Source organism: Crassostrea angulata, chromosome 7 (assembly GCF_025612915.1).
Source record: "Crassostrea angulata isolate pt1a10 chromosome 7, ASM2561291v2, whole genome shotgun sequence".
In the NCBI taxonomy this organism is placed as follows: Eukaryota; Metazoa; Mollusca; class Bivalvia; order Ostreida; family Ostreidae; genus Magallana; species Magallana angulata.
Window position 1 is genome coordinate 26,919,412 of NC_069117.1, and position 21,252 is coordinate 26,940,663.

The 21,252-nt window shown below is 33.2% G+C and overlaps 1 protein-coding gene and 1 pseudogene across 2 annotated transcripts; both read left to right on the plus strand.

Moving 5' to 3' along the window:
- Nucleotides 1-619: 619 nt before the first annotated feature.
- On the plus strand, nt 620-8,859 carry LOC128157531 (uncharacterized). Of its 2 annotated transcripts, none has more exons than XM_052820114.1 (3): nt 620-1,018; nt 6,682-7,269; nt 7,660-8,859. In XM_052820114.1, exons 1-3 carry the CDS (start codon nt 802-804, stop codon nt 8,124-8,126), a joined length of 1,272 nt encoding a protein of 423 aa, XP_052676074.1. In that variant the 5' UTR covers nt 620-801; the 3' UTR covers nt 8,127-8,859. The 2 variants fall into 2 exon arrangements, with proteins under 2 accessions (XP_052676074.1, XP_052676075.1); XM_052820115.1 differs by lacking the exon at nt 620-1,018 and adding an exon at nt 5,170-5,498.
- A 5,854-nt stretch (nt 8,860-14,713) lies between these two features.
- On the plus strand, nt 14,714-20,941 carry LOC128156787 (uncharacterized; annotated as a pseudogene).
- The last annotated feature ends 311 nt before the right edge of the window (nt 20,942-21,252 follow it).

Here is a 21,252-nt window from a genome sequence, read left to right on the forward strand (position 1 = left end):
CGTCAGAAAAAAAGCAATACAAGTTCAATTATTTTAAAAATTTGCCTTTTAATACCATCCAGAAACATTGAAAATTGCCAAGAAATGACTGTTCACATCTTTGAATTGAATAAAGAAAATAAAATTACATAATAAATGGCTGGTTCTCTTATGTAAACATAATATAATTTATCTCGTGTAACATTTAATATCGATGTTAATAGGAAAACAAATGAACTTGAACTCTTGAATAGTGCGATCTAGCGATGACAAATACAGAGACGTGCTGTTTTCACCTGCGATGCTCTCTACATGGCACGCGCATTATTAGTCCTGATTAGAAATTAATAAATTTTGAATAATATTGAATTTTAAACCGGAAAGGTGAATGCAGTAAATAAAATATGCGACTAGAAAATGAATGTGTTAATTTGTTTTATGTAGCAATTAGTAATAAGCAAAATAAAAAAAATCAACTAATTATTGACGGTAGGTAATAATTTATGATTTAATGACTAAGGGATAGGAAATGGAGTGCACAGGTTCAACACGATACCACGTCGTTTCCGAGGACAAGTGTCAGATCAAGCCCCCATTGTATCCCTTTGCATTAATCTTGTCCGTCACATTCCTAAACATACTGACGACATTTACTGATCGGCTGAAGGCAGTATTATGTTGACCGCGAAAGGGCCAAGAATGGACGGCTGATTTTTATTGCCATAATGGAGAACTGCTTCCTATTTGCTGGCTCCTGGAAAAATGGAGATTAAAAATCACTGCCGATTAAGAATTTTCTCATGATACATCCGAATTTCGAAAATGTTCAATAGTGCGAAAGATTCGAAACCGACCGAAACCAAATGGAGGCACTTCTTTGTGATGGTTGTGATGTCCACTTTTATTTTTGCTGCTATTTTTACGATGCGGCCCACCCTTGTTATTCACCCCATTGTGGCTATGGGGGTCCTTAACAGACCCCAATTTATACGGACCACCCTCATTAGGACCCAACAATTGCAGAGAATCACAGGAGAGGGTAAGTAAAACAACCATGATTTTCATACATATGTTTGTATATCCATATATTTATCTAATGTATTGAGGATCGACATGCGAAGTTATAGGTATTGACAAACGATTTAGTTAAATCTCTCTCTCTCTCTCTCTCTCTCTCTCTCTCTCTCTCTCTCTCTCTCTCTCTCTCTCTCTCGTTTCAAAAGTCAAGTAATTATTTCAAGTTCATAAATACACTACCATATATTGCAAAAAAGGACAATACGACACCAACCATTGCAAACAGATGTTTTGTTCAGACAGTGGGGGATTCAAGAGGGATGGGGTGGGGTTGCTCCCCCTAAGATTGTCGAAATAAAGTTAAAGTTTTATTTCTCCTACCAAAGAAATTGAACAACTTCTGAGTGTTAATGATCGGCTCTGTGGAAACTCGTGTGATTTTACTACATTTCGACTGATTTCAACGGTGTAGTTTGGAGAAAACCTGTGGGTTCAATAGTGTAATGCTAAAAAAACTTATTTTTGTCAAGCTCCCCATGGGTTAAAATGAGACCAATCAACCACCTTTGAGTAATTGGTTATGCTACATGTAGCTTAACATGCTGTGTTTTTAATGACTCTTCCATGTTTGTTATAATACAAGCTGGCATAGTTATGATACATTTTAAACTTCATTTAACGTGGTATTTTTAAATTTATTAATTTACAGGCATTATCTTTCTTATAAATTACATGTATCTCTGCAAGGCAGAAACTCTTCATGGGTTTACTGTAGTTTTTAAATTTTTAAAAAACATTGAAACAATTTTTTTTACTATATATATATTTGTTAATTATAATTAAGAAGAAATAACACGAAAGTCAAACACTGAAGACACAATTATAACCTACAAAATATCTCTACAATCTAGGCTTCGCTCCCTGGGCCCCCTAGACCCCTGCCTACAACTGGCGCTCCCTCTAACTTCAAATCCTTTATCCACCCCTGAGGTACTAAAATAAATACAAGGAAAAAGAGAAAGTTACAAAGAAAACGGTCTTATCTAAGAAAGACAAGTTCTTAATTATATCTTTGGAACAAACCTAAACAATTTTTTAGTAGCTTTTCTCTTTGACATGCAACATGGTGCTTTTCTTTTGTCTCTGGTTTTAATGAAGTTGTTAATTATTAAACATAAAAAAATCCTGTAAATGATCATGCTGACGTGTTTATACAGACATGTACCGTCAACGTGATTTTATTGCGATGAGTGAATGCACAACACTCGCCACAGTGACACCCCTCGACGGTTTGCAAAACATGACACCATCATCTTTTTATTATAATATATATACTACACTTTTGTTTCATGCGGCTTTATTGAGCTCACCTGTCTCAAACAACATGATAGTAGACTAAGTAAACGTGTATCTTTAATAATAAATTTATTACAAAAAATAAACTAGCTGTTCTAACTAATTGTTGTTACATGCATTTTATGAAAGTTAGTGTGCAGAAAATGTCATATTAAATAAATGTTTTATGCCTTTACAATTCCGGTAAACTTTCTGATGATTTATTATTAAAAATAAAAGACACCTAGGCTTCTCCGATATATAAAACAACAACCAAGAAGGTTTATTAAGGGGTCAATTTGGCTACATTTAGAAGAAACAAAAGAACCATCTGCCCTTAAGGCTACAAAATGTATACTAGTAATTATATATACCCAAAAATAGGTTGCAGTGGTCCTTAAATAGTTAATCGTACTTGGTTCATTTCCAGGACAATTTTTTTTTATGAAGTGATATTTATTTATATCCATGATTGTACACATATTTTCATGTTCTCTTGCTCTTCAGTTTGGCATACACATTGGTCAAACTGATGCAGCCACGCGTGCATACGTGTGTAAATGTATCATAAAATATCATAAGAATAAGAAAGATTGACACACCTCACGACTTGTAAAATCGGATGTGTAGCTTGTCTGCTTATATCAGAACCGTTGTGGATAACTCATAAGCATGTTAGTCATTTAATTTTTTTTTGGTCTCTAAATAGAATCTACTGTTTATAAGACTGTCCCAAGATATTTTATGCAGCACATTTGGACGATATTTAATAAAAATACACGTACCTGTGAAAGAAGTGCAATTGAAATAGTTGAAAGGGATAATTTCCAAGATAATTTCATTGACACATTATCATCTTTCACTCGGAAAAATTCACAGGAACGAAAAAAGATTCCTTACGGAGATTTATAATGGGAAATGTTTACATCTTTTCTCCATTCGGAATACACTCGGAATACATCGCGCAATTTTACAACATTATCATCCGGGCTTGCTGCAATGCAAAATCCCCGTAGACATCACATTTTTTTTAGCATTGTATTGAAACCTAATAAGCTAACAGGGGCGTTTCGACTGAGAAATCTTGGAAATTTTTCATACTTTTAAATGAACATACATGTAGTTTGAAACCTGAGGTATTTATTGATATCATGCAATTAAGCAAAATGTGAATCCAGGATATCTTGGGACAGAGTATAATAACATTTTCAACGAATTCGAATCTCTATGAATTTGTTTTGTCACAAACCATGGCATTATTGGTTGGAATCGTAAAAATAAATTATGACGGTTTCAAGTTTTGAAGACCACAAGTGAACTTAAAACCTCTCTCTCTCTCTCTCTCTCTCTCTCTCTCTCTCTCTCTCTCTCTCTCTCTCTCTCTCTCTCTCTCTCTCTCATTTTAGCGGCTCAAGACATGATACTTTTGACTTGTCACAGCGTCACATTAGGATTGTAGGATCCGCATCACCTATACATTGTACGTTTTATAATTTGTTGGAATACCTGCTAACTGTTAAATTCTTACAGCTTTTCTGAACTTGGGCTGAAAAGCATTGAAACAAAATTATTGATTATCATCAAATCGCTGTGTCTATCATCAATTCAATATCAATTCCATTTTAACGTTATTATCGCGGTAAACTTAAAAGTACACTGAGAAAAATTTCTGTAGGTGACGATTGTCATATTCAGTATATATTTCAAATCAAGAAGAATCGAGTGATCATCGTCTTCTTGATCCAAAAAACAGAACAATTCATAATTATGTAAGCATATATTAAGTGTAAATATACATGTATCACGTAAAATTACATTCACTATGCATCGGTTTTAATCACAGCACAAGACGTGGATGTTTACCTGTAATTAAACTGTGTGTACTTGTCATAAAGAATATGTCAATCAATCCCAAACGTGACTAAATCTTGAAATGAAAAAGGTCAAATTGTTTAACATTTTTATGATAGCTTTAATATGATTGCACCACGATGTGTACTAAGCCCGCAAAGGGGGGTTATGACACTCTTTTAGAGCATGGTACTTATTACTTTAAAATGCATTAATTTTGCATGAGCATAGCACATTGTCAGGTTAACATAAAGTAATTAAACACGACACTCTTCAACTTTAAACGTTAATTACAACGAAATCTGAAACAAAACCAGAGTATGTAACATCTAAGACACCATTCACCCATATTTAAAAGTGTATTTTCTTTAAGTAATATATCAAGCGACGCTTTGGTTCAAACATAGGTCTTTGTTGTTTCTACTCTGAAGAGAAGTTTCGATTTCAAGCTCTATTATCCCAACTGTCTTTTAACAAATCTGATTAATTGTCTTATAGGCGAATTTAAATAGTCCATTATTATTCGGAATTGTATATATACAAAGCCTTGAAGGCTATTGAAAATAACTGAAGCAAAAGTACACGGCATTGTTAACATTAACCCCCATTGATCGATTTACCAATTATTTGTTTTTCATGAAACGCTAGCTATACACGTACATCTAGGTACTACATTTCTTTTCAAATATTGTATTTCTCCTCACAATACAGGCCATGTTCAAACACAAACGTATTGTTCAAACATTTTATTGTTTTGCTTAAAATTTACAATACCTTCAAGATGCTGCATACCTGTACTGAAAGACAATCAATGTTATTTGATTTTTACATTATTACGTTGTCCACATAGAATAGGCATTGCGTAATATGTACTTTTGATGATTTTAACTCCCCATTACTCAATGAAATACACAGTCATGTAGTACGTGTGTATCGATTCTAAAATATGGGTAAAACTGGCAGGATTTCAAAGAATATTTCTTACCGCACTATTGGTACAGTTCCACCATTCAAACAATCGAGCTGAAAATTGAACGAAGTCTTTAAGTTGAGTAAAAAAAAGAAGCTATGAACATGTCTCTGCGGAGATACATGTAACTTACCTTTTCTTTTGTGTCGAAAGTGGATATTTTACCATGAGTTGTTAAATCTTTAAGACCACATCAAATATTATATGGAGTATGTGCGGATTTTATTCCTTGTGCTGATATTCACCACATTTTTTATTGTGCTTTATCTCGTGTTGTCAAGTTATAGTCACACAAGCTACGGATATAAAATTGAAAGTGATTTCCACAGCTTCTTTATCTTTGAAGGTTAGTATTGCTTACATCTTCAATGGAGGGACAAATGCACTGAACAATCGGTTTAACTGAACCAACGATTTATAAATTTACATTTATCTATATTTATCATAAAATCCTGAACGAATGCCTACACCATGTATAGTTTACAAACGTGTGCAAAGAAATCGACGCGCGAATACTATATCGTACCAACGTCCTAATACTGTGTTTAGGATGATACCAAAAAATCTTTATTTCTCTCTGTTCGATCGTATAAATGTTCTCATACTGTAATGTGCTGACTATCCCTCGTAAATTGAATTTTTTTTGTTTGGTCAGTCGCGTATAAGTGCGATCCTCAAGGTCCCGTTTGCGTCAGTAATGAAAAGATAACGAAATTAACACATGAGATTTAAATTTTCATTATATTTGAAATTTGTTTTTTTAAGAAGATGTATCGATTATTTTACATGCTTTTTAACCTTTTACAGAGTTTCTCGGTTGTAACAGTTAGGTCCATTGTACCCTCATGGCTATATTTTTGCTAGTTAAAGGAAATGTGTCATTGATTTGTCGATCATTGAGAGACCTGCTATTTAAAACCAAATAAAACTTGCGGGCGCCTACAAATTGTTATTTTGTTTAATCCAATAATTAATATGTGTCTGTAAATAAGCTAGAATGAAAACCAACTTACTCTTTATAATTATGCTTTGGTATTAAATTAACAAGTATGAAACATACGACGATTAAATTTATTACTATGTACAGGATATTTGAAGTCTCGTATGCGTTATTTACCGATAGTCTTACCTCATCCAAACTGATGGGCATTTTCGTTAAAATTAAATGCAATTCATATTAAAGTTGCCATGCACCACGTTCATACATGTAACTGTATCAGTTATTTTAAAATAAATCAAATTGATTTTGCCTGGGATTTTGCACTTTATGAAGATCAATCATACTGATTTCATCCTGAAAAATACACGCATCTTATTTGCAAAATATACCATATTTATTTTTTTTAGTTTCCTTTAAAACATTTCACAATAAGATTTGTGTTTTGTTTCAACGTTTTAACTTGTTTAACTAATTTCATTTTTTTCTTCATTTTATCTCACAGAATAATAAAAAAAAAAGTCCAGATGAAACAAATTTTCTTTCAATGTTCATAATTCTGATACATTTCTTTTTTTTTTATTATGATCAGAGAACATCCAGTCCGCCATAATCAACGAGAAAACGACTAACACCACAGAGTACGCAAAATACATAGTCCCGTACGATAACCAGACATTGTGTCAAAGTATCCCAGAAACAAAGAACTGGACATTCCAATGCAGTGTACCGTGCAAGGAATTAAAACTAACCGACATTCCAACGACTAAAGTGGACGTAATCAAGTCTTGCTCTATGTTGCAGGAAGGGGTTTCGTGGTCACTCATTGCAAATCGGACATTTTTTCACGTCCCATTTAAATCAAAATGTCTGGACAATTTGATAAAAGATCATTGCTCAACATCCAACGCTGTGCCAAATATTGCCCATTATGTATGGTTCTCAAAAAAGGAGATGAACTTCTATCACTTTTTAAGCTTCGTGAGCACCTTAAAACATTTGAATCCATGTCTGGTTCTAGTTCACGGTGAGGTGCCTTTTGGACTGTATTGGGAATATATTGTTTTAATCGCGAACAATATCATCAATGTGAAAATGTCTCCTCCAACAACCATATTTGATAGAAAAATTGGTCGAATTGAACATCAGGCTGATGTTGCCAGACTTCTTATCTTGAAAGGTAAGCATTCTTTATGCTCATATGGTTGAATATAGAAAGGTAGGTAACTCAATCGTTAGTTTTGTTCATGTTCATCTGATGTTTTTTCTTCAATAAAAGTTTGAGTGATACAAAAAAAATCTAGTATTACCAGTATTTCCTTATTTTAGACCTATTTTCAATCATGGTTGTATGTTTTTCAGTTTTTATTTAACTGAATATTTAACTAAATATACGTGAAATGTAGTACTGTTCATGTTTGTTTCACTGATTTATCTTTGGATTTTTTTCTTGTATTTGAAATAACATGGAGACGATAAATGTTTATCAGATTTTTCTCATCCATTATCCGCTCGTTTCATGCTGTGAACGAACTGATTTCTTTTAACTCTATTCTTCTTTTATTTTCAGAATATGGAGGAATTTATCTTGACACAGATGAAGTTATATTAAGATCTTTAGATAACTTATTGAACTACACTTTTACCTTAAGTCACGCCGTTGATAATAACTTAAGCAATGGTCTGATACTTGCATCTCCGAATGCAACTTTCATTTCTCATTGGTTAGACGGATACAGGACCTACACAAAGGCCCAGTGGGCTTACCATTCTACCATTTTACCATGTAAACTGTCAAAACAATATCCAGATTTATTGCACGTGGAGAATAAAACATTTGTCAGACCAAATTATACTCAACTACCACTGTTATTCAAGAAAAACTTTAATTGGTCCAAGAATTACGGCATTCATTTGTACATACGTTTCTACAAAAGTATGCATACATTTAATGACATAAGACGTTTGAATACGACCATGGGGTCTGTGGCTAGATACATCTTGTATGACACGAAAGAACTTTGTTTCGACACGTAGGTATCTTGTTTAGTAGATAGATACAATGTAGTTACTTTATTTTCTGCCCCCCCCCCAAAAAAAAAATGTACCAAAAAGTTTCAGTCTAAAAGTAGTCAATGTACGTTCCTCTTATACAATGTTATGTACATGTAATGTTCAATACATTTTTTCTATTTATTTTTTAAAGTTATTTAGGATGTTATACGTTGTATCTATATAACTGATATGGGGAAACAGATATAAGCTCAAAATATTGTGTTATTTGTACCAGAACATTTCATTAAAATTGAGAGAAAACATGCAGATATTTATTTACAACATTCATATATTTTTCTTCAGCACCAAACGGATTGATATGAATTACTAGATAAACGTATTTTTATGTGCCATGTACAGTATTCATTTATTTATTTTGGTATCCATGATGTATTGTCCTTTTATCACCCAAAATCTCCTTTGCATACAATTATTTTTGCAATGGAGGGATATACCCATTAAAACAAAAATGCTTTTTTTCGAGGGACGTCTTAGGATAGCATTACTCAAGAAACTTGCAGCATGAAATATCAATCAATGCTTTTCATTTTTAATTCAAGTGCATACACTTAATTAATATGAGATTTTAACGTTTAAGATTTTCCAGGCATCGCTCTCCATTGTTATTTGTTATTTTTACTATTTACTGCTGAAACAATTTACAGCAACTAAATTAATAAATTCAGTCTGAAAGGTATGTTTATTGTTATTATTTTCCTGCTCTCCCAAAGAACAAATCGAATATCTTGCTATAAAGTTTATAGTATACTGTAATTTAAAATAAGTAAATAAATCATTGCTTTGTGATATGGTTCAGTGAAGTAGTCTGTGAGGATTTAATCATATCTTATACGAAATCATTGTAACATAGTCATTGCAAGAGTTCATGGTTTTCTGGTGAAAGCTTTGTTTATAAATACACAGTTAATATTGTGTCTAATAGCCATTTACAATCGTAAATATAAAACAATAAACAACACTAAAATGTAAGTATGGATACAAGTTATGCGCTTGTTCAAGATCATGAGTATTCTAACAAACTCATAAGGCCTCACAGGGTTTGAATACGTGACCAACCAAAGTCACATCCTAATCTTATTTCTTAGTTGAACACACTGAAAAAGGTATTTTTATTAACCTGTTTTGCATTATTTGACAGTACATATTAAATATGAAAATTCAATGATTCTTTTTACCGACAATATATCTTGCAAAGTAAAATAAAAACACAAAGGATCAAATGAATTCAATTCAAATGTCATTATATAATCCATATGAGTCTTTAATTTAATGTTTGAAACGATAATCCCCACCTGTTGTTTCTACTTAATGTTTATTATACCCCCGCTCCGAAGGAGAGGGGGCATACTGTTTTACCCTTGTGTGTTCGTCCGTCTGTCTGTCTGTCCGTCCGTCTGTCCGTCCGTAACAAAAATTTCTGTCGCATTTATCTCAGCAACTACTTATCGCAGATGCTTGAAATTTTTACACAGTGTTTGTTAAGGCATGCCATATCGTGGGAAATATTTTTGTACCAATCGGACGTCAACTTCCTGTTAAATGACGACTTTGTTTATTTTTAGCCAAAATTTTCAAAAAAAAATTTGTCAAAGAATTCTCAGCAACTGTTTATCGCAGATGCTTGAATTTTTACACAGTATTTGTATAGGCATGCCATATCGTGGAAATATTTTTGTACCAATCGGACGTCAACTTAATTCCTGTTAAATGACAACTTTGCTTATTTTTTAACCAAAATTTTCAAACAAATTTTTGTCAAAGAATTCTCAGCAACTGTTTATCGCAGATGCTTGAAATTTTTACACAGTATTTGTATAGGCATGCCATATCGGGGGATATATTTTTGTATCAATCGGACGTCAACTTCCTGTTAAATGACGACTGTGTTTATTTTTAGCCAAAATTTTCAAAAAAATTTCTGTCAAAGATTTCTCAGCAACTATTTATCGCAGATGCTTGAATTTTTTACACACTATTTGTTTCGGCATGCCATATTGTGGGATATTTTTTTGTAACAATCGGACATCAACTTCCTGTTAAATAATGACTTTGTCTATTTTTAGCCAAAATTTTCAAACAAATTTTCGTCAAAGATTTCTCAGCAGCTATTTATCGCAGATGCTTGAAATTTTAACACAGTATTTGTATAGGCGTGCCATATCGTGGGATGTATTTTTGTATCAATCGGACGTTAACTTCCTGTTAAATAACAACTTTGTTTATTTTTAGCAAAAATTTTCAAACAAATTTTTGTCAAAGATTTCTCAACAGCTATTTATCGCAGATGCTTGAAAATTTAATACACTATTTGTTTTGGCTTCCCATATTGTGGGATATTTTTTTGTATCACTCGTATGCCAGCTTTCTGTTAAATGTCGACTTTGCTTATTTTGCATATTCACATCAGAGCGGGGATATCACTTGTGAACATTGGCTCACAGATATCTTGTTTTTGTTGCTTCATTTGTTTGCGTCTGTCATAAAAGCAATTTAACGTGTACCACCGGTTTTTGTTTTTTGTTTTTTGTTTTGGTTTTTATTTAAACAACACCATATCCTTTCTTTCTAGTACACTATATCTAAAATCTAATGTAAAAATCAAATGAATTCTGATAAAATTTATAAACTGTATCTAAATACTAACGTTATGTTAAAAGTCTATTCTGATATATGAGAGATCAATAGAATAAATATCTTTACAGATATACATTATTTCATTCAAATCCTCTAAAATATAGGTCAATTTTTTTAAATCAGATACTAGTACTCAAAAACATGTTAAGGGGTTTCTCAACCAACAGTTTGGTTTTTTGCATCATTTATCACATAAAAAATCCTTCTGTATTTCAGACACATTGTAACAGATAAATTACAATACTTATACACGTACATGTACTTACGGAAATAACCTCTTACTTTGCTTAAATATATGAATATGTGAATTATCCCCGTTCAATGATTTTCTTTTATGTGTGTGAGAGCAGGCGTTAAACCAGTCTCAATCCATTGTCCAGAGTACGCGTATCTCTCCCCTAAATGGGAGAGGATCGTACAAGTTGAAAATTGCATTTGCTCCGCGTTTAGAACCATTTTAACAAGAGCTTGGACTTGAGGTTGTTGTGTCAAACAGCTCGAGCCTTGTTATTGTTTACATATATGATGTATTGGTGTAAGTTTCGATCAGATGAAGCATTTTCTATTGATGATATTATTTATGAACAAAGTATATCAGTTTATCTTGTTTTCCACGAATCATTTTGTCAAACAAATGTTAACTCCATATTTTACATTATTTGTTAACAAAAGTATAAGACTCGAGCTTTGTTTACATAACAATGGATTCTTATCTCTGTATCTCTCTTAAACCTTGATTTCTAACATTGAAATGGGGGTCATCATTCAAAATGCGCAAGTAAACCATTATGTTCATGTACATAAAAAAAGAAAATGCAATTTTGTTCTAAAATCGAATTTAAGTCCCTTTAATGAGTGTCTGAGAAATTACCTGGTGATGTTATTATGCTGGCAAAACAGAATGGAAGATTCATTCTCAATTCTAAATCAATACAATGATTACTGGATTGAAATAAATTGATCCCGTAAAGGCTTGGAAACATTTTTTGTGATATACTGAACCAAAGATTACTTGTCGTTGTTAAATATATTCAATGAATTATAAGTAAACATTTTTTACGAAAATTCTAATTTGGGAATTATTTTGATTGTCTAATTGGCATTTTATAACACGGCTATATTTGCTTATTGGATCCATAAAATTAATAAACGTGGGCGCTGATTTTTATCTATCAGTGAAAGTCATGGAATAAATGATAATTACGTTAAATTGTTGCCAGTAATCCTATCTACAAATTTTATTTAGATTTCCTTATCTACCAACATTTAATTAAATTGATGAATTGAACATCAAAATGCACAGGAATTGGTTTTCAAAGAATATGGATAAACCGGCAATCGGTTTTTGGAACGAGTTCGCAATTGAATAGTGAACTGCGTTCTAGAACGCAGTTCGCAATTCAAAATTTAGAATTCATATTTGGGGCCCAAAATTTTCAGGGGCATCTACTAGTGGTATATCACTACCACTGTGAAAATATGGTGATGCAGTTATCTCTAGTTTTTGGGAATCGGGCTTATATGCAATTGAATAGGGAACTGCATTGTAAAACGCAGTTCGCAATTCAAAATTTAAAATTCATATTTGGGGCTCGAAATTTTTGGATCAAATCCAAAAAAACCCTCTTCGGGAATTTACATACACGCGTTTAACGTTTTTAATTAACTGACATTAGTCAATTTAGCCTATGAATCGACTGTAATGTAATTGATACCAGAAATTCTACAATTCTACAAATTTATAAAATAGATAGGCGAATAAAACATTTTCAGCAAACATAGGAGAAAAGGAAGAATTGATTGTAAAAAGACGCAGATCCAGAAATATTTTAAAAGAGTAGTGAGGGGTGATGAGAAATTTAAATGTATGAAGTACATGTTCGTTTGCAGGGTTTTTCAGAGGGAGTGGGATTTGGGGCTGCATAGAAACTCCAGCTTGTTTAGGAGGTCCAGGCAGCGAAGCATTCAGGGGCTCCTAATTTTTTCTTAGATTTGAATCAATACAAACGAAACCGTGAAATAAGCATCTGCATTGGTGTTCCTGTACTTCTTGAAAACCGACATTACAACCAAAAGGTGCACAAACATATTTACAGTAAACCTCTAATGATGCAAAATGTATATATATGTCATTAAGAAATTTCTTACTTGCCTGTTTGATTTTCTTTTCTCTTTCTCTCCCTCTCCTCTGTTTATTTTTTGAGGGGGGGGATTAAAAGGACGGGGATTGGTTTGGAGGTGTAGCATCCCTTCAAAATCTGCAACTCTAAAAACCATTTAAATATGAAATAGATACAATACGGTAAACCAGGATTGTTAATCATACCATGGACTAATCACATCTGATGATAACACGAAACAACCCTCCCAAACAACTGACGTAAAAATTCAAATGATATCTTCAGTTTAACAAAATAGAAAAGTCTTACACCCAACATAATTTAATGTTTTTCATCTCATTTTATATATCAGTCCCTAAAGCAAGCCGATACCCGCACAAATACAAAAGAAAAATTGGGAATTATATTCCCTCAGTCATGTTTTGACGTGAACCCCCCGAAAATAAATTGTTAAGAAAACATCGATGATTCAAAGCCCAATGTTTAAAACCCCATTATAATGAATAGTGTTTTATAAATGGAGACCCGAATCTCAAAAAGCAGAGATGACAACTTCACCATATTTTCAGAGTGGTAATGGTATACCACCAGTAGATGAAAATTTCAGGCCCCAAATATGAATTCTAAATTTTGAATTGCGAACTGCGTTGTAGAACGCAGTTTATTTTTCAATTGCAAATAACCCGAATCTCAAAAAGGAGAGATGACCACTTCACCATATTTTCGGGGTGGTAATGGTATACCACCAGTAGATGACCCTGAAAATGTCAGGCCCGAAATATGAATTCTAAATTTTGAATTGCGAACTGCGTTCTAGAATGCAGTTCATTATTCAATTGCAAAAAGGCCTAAATCACTATTCAATTGCATATAAGCCCGATTCTCAAAAACTAGAGATAACTGCATCACCATATTTTCCCAGTGGTAGTGAAATACCACTAGTAGATGCCCCTGAAAATTTCGAGCCCCAAATATGAATTCTAAATTTTGAATTGCGAACTGCGTTCTAGAATGCATGTCACTATTCAATTAAAAAAAGGCCAAAATCTCAAAAATTAGAGAAGAGCACTGCACCAAATTTTCACGGTGGCATTGGTATACCACTCAAATGCCCCTGAAAATTTCGGGCCCCAAATATGAATTTCAAATTTTGAATTGCAAACTGCGTTCTAGAAAACAGTCCACTATTCAATTGCATATAAGCCCGATTCTCAAAAACTACAGATAACTGCATCACCATATTTTCACAGTGGTAGTGAAATACCACTAGTAGATTACCCTGAAAATGTCGAGCCCCAAATATGAATTTTAGATTTTAAAATGCAAACTGCGTTCTCGAACACAGTTCACTATTCAATTGCGAAAAGGCCAAAATCTAAAAAAAAAAAAAAAAAACTAGAGAAGACCACTTCACCAAATTTTCAAGGTGGCAGTGGTATACCACCAGTGAATGCCCCTGAAAATGTCGAGCCTCAAATATGAATTTTAAATTTTGAAATGCGAACTGCGTTCTAGAACGCAGTCCACTACTCAATTGCATATAAGCCCGATTCTCAAAAACTAGAGATAACTGCATTACCATATTTTCACAGTGGTAGTGAAATACCACTTGTAGATGCCCCGGATAATTTCGGGCCTCAAATATGAATTCTAAATTTTGAATTGCGAACTGCTTTTTAGAACTGCGTTCAAAACTCCGATTGCCCACAAGGCAAACAATCAACTGTTCGTAGCAATTTGCGCATGAAAGGAGAAGCTATTTGAAGGCTGAATGTGTGAAATATAATTCTGAACTGTCACGTCGCTGATCAGTCATGAATCGGCGATTAGTTCTCTTGGTATTAATGTTAATCGTCTTTACTTTGTCTCGTCTTGACTTTTCAAATGTTTATCGTGCCTTTTTCGGATATAGAGTTGAGAGTGAATACCCGCGGCGTGCAAGTCGTTACCAGTCAGAAGGTCTGTTACAGTATTACTTTCATTTCTATTACTCTTAGCAATTATCCCTTTCTCATCTCTTAAGTCAAAATTCATTTATTTCACTCAATACATATACTCGAAACACTACTCTCTCGCCATTTACCATCGACAGCATTTTGCTGATGCCATATATAGATTTATACAGGTAACCAATTATTAATCGTTTCACCTCTTATGTACATGTAACAATGAAATTATACATAATTATACATAAATTTACTTAACCTATTTTCTTGGCATAAAAGCAATTTTGCCTAAACACCAACCATTCTTGTATTAAAATGGTGATATATAATGGAAATATACCTGTTTCTCCATTTACCGTGAAGTTCGGGTTACTACTAAATTAAGAATAAGAGTGAACACGCTCAATAACGTCAGTAATTTCACATCAGTATAGTAAACCTGGTGAGACAACTTTATCAAATAAAACCAGCTGAATATCAAAAGACAAATCAACTAATCTATTTTTTATTTTAAATTATTAGATACATATACATAGCCTTTTTGAACTTGTGTTCACCTAGATGATTCTTGGCTTTTCAAAAAGACCCAGAAGGAGAAAAAATACTCCTAGATAGTTATACCTTTTTACCACTTTTACAGTGTAGGTCTGTAACTCCCGGTGAAAAATTCGGATGGACGACCTGGGAGCTACTGTGCCTCTCATATATGCATGATAGTACAGAAATGTAATATTCGGCGCACAAAAATTGCGCTACTTTTGAACTGATTTACCTTATTTACACACATATTTCGTGGAAAAACCCAGTACCATCAAATTCTTCACGCAATTAACTACTGATATTGTTTCTCATACTTGCCTCGGCCTTTCTCCCAAACACGCTAACCGACCTCGAAAAATAAAGTTTGTTAAATTCACTTCGAAATCGAGAGTCGCCATTTTTTTTTTACATGTAAGCAAACTGCACGACTTCACTTTACGGGGTGGTGATGGTGTTTAAAAGAATATCAGAGGCAAGTTAAGTGACGGTATTTGTAGTAAAATGTCCGAGGAATTTTTTGTACTCAAATAATAGTGCAGAATATGTTCGTTGATAATATGAGTTAGTCCAAAACTAGCGAAATTGTTTGTGCGCGGTAAATTGCAGTTTTTTTTTTTTACTTTTGGGAGGCACATACTATAGTTCCCAGGTCGTCCATCCATATTCTGTCAGACCGGGAGCCACAAACCTATATAGCAACCACTTCTAATTCAATGATCACAATTCTACATAAAAGTAGATTTGGGAGCAGGTTAGAATGATATTCACCACGTATATACTTTAAGTTCCTATTTTTCACAGTGCGACAAAAACTTTATCAAGATTTAGTGCTTGTTGTAAATGTGGGGCTGACTCTGATAAAAAGACAGTGTTGAATAAAATGAAAAGTTAACAATAATTAAGCAGACCGCTCCCTATATCATTTATAATGCTAGTTAACCCATTGATATTTCTATCAATCGTAAAATTTTCAATGCTGTTAATACAAACCTAACAAAGGGAAGTCGCCTTAAGGAAGGGGAGTCGCCACCAACATACGGGGGAATTGATTTTCTCCGCTTCGGAGACGAGATAATTTTAGGTCACGGCATTTGTAAGTACTTTCATAATGAGTATTCCCAATACACATAAAGCGTAAGGAAGACAGTGATATGCAAACATTTGTTGCTCTTTGTGTCTCAAACACTTAGAAACTATATGGCAAATTATAAAAAGTACCATAAAGTAGGACAAATATGCATAATTTATAAAATAAACGACTTGCTCTGGGTTACAGACAGTTGAAACAGTAAAAACAATGATGAACCTCTTGTGCGATAATTAAATCTTAACAAATCGGGGCATTTTTGCTCGTGTTATTGGGTGGTCATTTCTAGGAAAACAGAACGTACGGTTAAATTGTATGTTGTATTTTAGTTGGTACTTTTTTTTTGCAAACCTTATTTAATATCAATTATTATTATGTTAAGTATATAACACATAAAGGGTTTTATAAACGGTAGCTAGAAATGCAATAAATTAATGCAAATAAAAAGACACATAATTGTGTATATTGATACCTTGTCTTTTTCTCTTTTTCTTATAATTTGTTTTGTGTCTCAAACCATATCAGAGGCGCATGATGTACACGAAAAACGCCGAAAATAATTATTGTATTATAATAATTATGATAATCATTTTTCACCGGCGGAAATGCCCGAGTAGTTACAATTGTGATAAAAAGGAGAGCGATGCAAACTGGAATTATTTGCTGTTTTGGTGTCCTTTCCTGTCCTTTCGAAGAATGGCAACTGGGTGCTTTTGTTAATTGATATGATTATCTAAAAAGGCATCGATGACTTGTAATATTTTTTTTTAGTATGTGCAAAATGCGATATTCCTGTTGATGATTGCTGCTGTTATTTTGGGGGCTGATTGAGTCATGATTGTGCATATTAATGATCAATTATTCCAGTAATTTGACAGTTCAATTGCATTAATTAGCATAATTGTACACCTATTGTACACTAAATATATACGTCTTACATATAGTCACCAACTGGGTTTTTTTCTTTAAAAATAAAATGTTTTATTTGGTGATGCATGCTGGTATGATGGTAGCTAGCAATGAAGAAAAGTACACAACCTGAGTTAGCGGTAGCTGCAGGTCTGTAGCTCCCGGTCTGAAAAAAATTCGGAAGCTGCAGACCTGCAGCTAAGTTAGCGGGTAACATACATATTTTCTGAAATGCCTGCTACCATTATAGCCCATGCTTATGAATCACAGAGAAATTTTACTGTTAAAAAGTGATCAAATATACGTAAAGTGCTATTACTATCAAATCGTTACACAGAAGAAAGAGTCCATTTGCCTTATACATGTATGTGAAAGTTACCATCATGGTAATTACAGCTACCTGGAAGTTTGAGGTCGGAATGTGCATCTTCGTGGAGTCTGTGCCATTAAAATAGCTTTTATAGCAATTAATACTAAGTTTGACTATCACTGTCTTCCGTGCGGTATAAATTTTTTGAAAATACCTGTTATAAATACCTACAAAAGTAAGGACCTAAATTTCCCTTGTTTCCGATGCAGAGGAAATCGACCAACCCCCTACTTTTTGGCGACTCCCCGCGTTAAAGGTTGTATATGGTGTACATGTATATGGAAAATAAGGAAGTTGACAATTTTTCTCCTTGACGTTCTCCAAGGTTACGATAGAAATCAGGTGGAGTTTCATCATAAAATCTTTTGACTTGATACCATTGTACATGCTTTTTTAAAAGGTAACTAGGCATTTGCCAGATATACCACGTTTAAAATCTTTATATCATAACCTTTGCGCCATACAGTATTAAAAAGTTGTTTGAAATCAATAAGTGCAAAGAACATATTGTTTTTGCGACACATTAACGTTCGAAGTAAAATTGCAACAATATTATGTTGTCAAGTGTAAAATAACCGAACTGACATCCTCTTCTTATATTCAAATGATCAGGAAAAAATTCAAGTCGATTGCTTAAAATGCTCGGAAAGAGCTTGCGAAGGCAACTTTACAAAGTACATGCAATTGATCTTTTATTCTTCGATATTGTTCAGTCACCTTTATTTTTATTAAAAGCATGCTAAGCATTCATTTGTTACAATACATGTACCTGTATCATCTATTCTAGTAACTGAGAATATACGTAAATTAGGTTATATGCAAAGTAGGCCTATTTTTATTAAAAAAAAAAACGAAAGATAATATAATATAATTCAAAATAAGTAAATAATTTACAACTGAAATCATTTCAAACAATTGTTGATAGGTTATATAATTAAGGTTTAAAAGCTTCAGCCATCAGATTAAAAAAATGATTAAACTAGTCAAACTATGATTTTTACGCAGTTGATGAAATTGAAATCAAAGAAAAAGTAATAAAGTCAGACCGTTCCAAAAATGCGTACAAATTCTATAACTTTTTGTACGAAAAGAAATTTAAAGTTTTTAACTGTACTTGCTAAAATGTAATCAATTTGAGGATAAACAAACATAAAATACATAAATATTGAATATTTTCTTAGCAATATCATTTTTCTTCCAAATTTCTTTCGATAGTTTAATCCAATATATTTTTTCCTCTCCAGAGATAATAAAGGTCGCCATTTTAGATGAGAAGAAAACAGACGGCGCATTGTACGCAAAATACATAGTCCCATACAACAATCAAACCATGTGTCAAACTATTCCAGGTACTAAAAACTGGACATTTCAGTGTGGTGTAGACTGCAAGGATTTAAAATTGACGGACGTACCTACAATCAAAGTGGATCTCACCAAGTCTTGATCTATGTTGGAAGCAGGAGTGTCAAGGTCATTCATTGCAAATCGGACATTATTCCACGTCCCGTTCAAATCTAAATGTCTGAAAAACTTGATTAGAGATCATTGCTCAACTTTAAACGCTGTGCCAAGCATTGTTCATTACGTGTGGTTCCTTAAAAGAGAAATGAACTTTTATCATTTTCTAAGTTTCGTAAGCGCGTTAAGATATATAAAACCATGCCTGCTATTGGTCCATGGCGACGAGCCTTTAGGATTGTACTGGGAATAATTTATATAGTGGTAATCGCAAACAATGTCATCAATGTTGAAATGGACCCTCCGTTGACCATACATAATAAATCCATTGGCCGAATTGAACATAAAGCTGATGTGGCCAGACTTCTTATCTTGCAAGGTAAATCATTCTTTGTATGTTAATCATTCTTTGTATGTTATGTTTTACTATAAATCAAATACAGAAAAAATAAATACCAATTTTTCTTTAGAGTTATTTATTTACAGATGAAAATGTATGCAAATATTGGGTGTTTACACCGCATGATAGTAGATACAAACGCCACGCCAAATACCGGTATATTTCAATTTATGCTGTCCACTTCTTATAAAATATTAAATTATACATATGTACCAATCGGACAGTAAGTAGGTCTTATTTTTATTGTTGTTTGTTGTTTACATATATGTAGTTTCACTTCGTAATGCCTACATCATTGTGAAAATTCTAGCATTGTATTAAAACTTCTTCAAAACTGTAGTTTTTTTAAGCCCATCAATAAAAAGAAATAATTAAGTGGTCTTTTTATAATTTTTCTCAAATATTCACAACTTTTAAAAACACCGTTTGTATGCTGTCCTTAAAATGATATAGTAAATTATAGGGCTAGCAAATAACAAACGAGTTAGGAAATACGAATTTTAAAATAAACAGTGATTTTATGTTCCCCTTTGGATTGAGTCACAAATACTTTCAAATTGACCATTTTGTTTTAAATTATTGTTCTCATATGCTAGTTTCATTCACAAAGTTCGATGCATGTAAGCTACTCACACAAGTGAATAATAATACCGATCTTCATTATCCTTTTACCTAACCCCATTTCCTAGTGATCTGTTTTTACTCTTTTTTTCAGAATATGGAGGTATTTACATAGACCCAGATGAAATAATTCTACGATCTTTAGATAGTCTACTGAAATTTCTGTTTACTCTGAGTCACGAATTTGACAACAATCTAGCAAATGGACTCATACTTTCATCACCAAATGCAACCTTCATATATCATTGGCTAGATGGATATGAAACATTCAACAATGACCAATGGGCCTACCATTCCACAATTTTGCCATGTGAACTGTCCAAAATATATCCAAATTTAATACATGTGGAGAATAGAACATTCATTCGACCGAGTTACGTCGAGCTGCCACTAATATACCAAGAAAACTTTAATTGGTCGCAGAATTATGCCATGCACTTATACTGTACATACGATTCTATAAAGGAATGTATACATTTAGTGACGTCAGACGTTTGAATACAACAGTGGGTTCCGTTGCTCGACATGTCTTATATGACACAAAAGAGCTCTGTTACGATAAATAGATGGAACAGTGTTATACATGCCACATGTTGGCTCAGATATATTAAACATACCGGTATTTATAAAAGAGAACATTGTTATTAAACATTGTCAACTTAGTACGGAAGCTCTGACACATGTAGGTCGAATAGAGTCGGCTGATATCACATTAGCATGCAATGGAAGAATCTTAGTACAGGCATATAGTAGTTTTTAGCCGTTTGAAGCTCAGCTAATCAAACGAAACATGTGAGCTTTCCTGATCAGTATTCGTTTGCGTTGAGCGGCTCCATTTGCGATGTAAACTATTTAATTTGATTTAAACTTGTTCGAAAAAAAACTGAGCTAAATTCTAACAAAACTTGGCACCAAGACAATTTTGGGTAAAGAGCTCTTAATAATGTTCAAATGAAAAGATGGGTGGTTGACCACTCTTTCAAATTGACGGCAGGAACAAAA

Coding starts and splice junctions, on each gene's coding strand:
- LOC128157531 (XM_052820114.1), top strand. CDS start 802: ATGTTCAATAGTGCGAAAGATTCGAAACCGACCGAAACCAAATGGAGG. Junction 1,019..6,681: donor GCAGAGAATCACAGGAGAGG/GTAAGTAAAACA, acceptor TATTATGATCAG/AGAACATCCAGTCCGCCATA. Junction 7,270..7,659: donor CAGACTTCTTATCTTGAAAG/GTAAGCATTCTT, acceptor TTTTATTTTCAG/AATATGGAGGAATTTATCTT.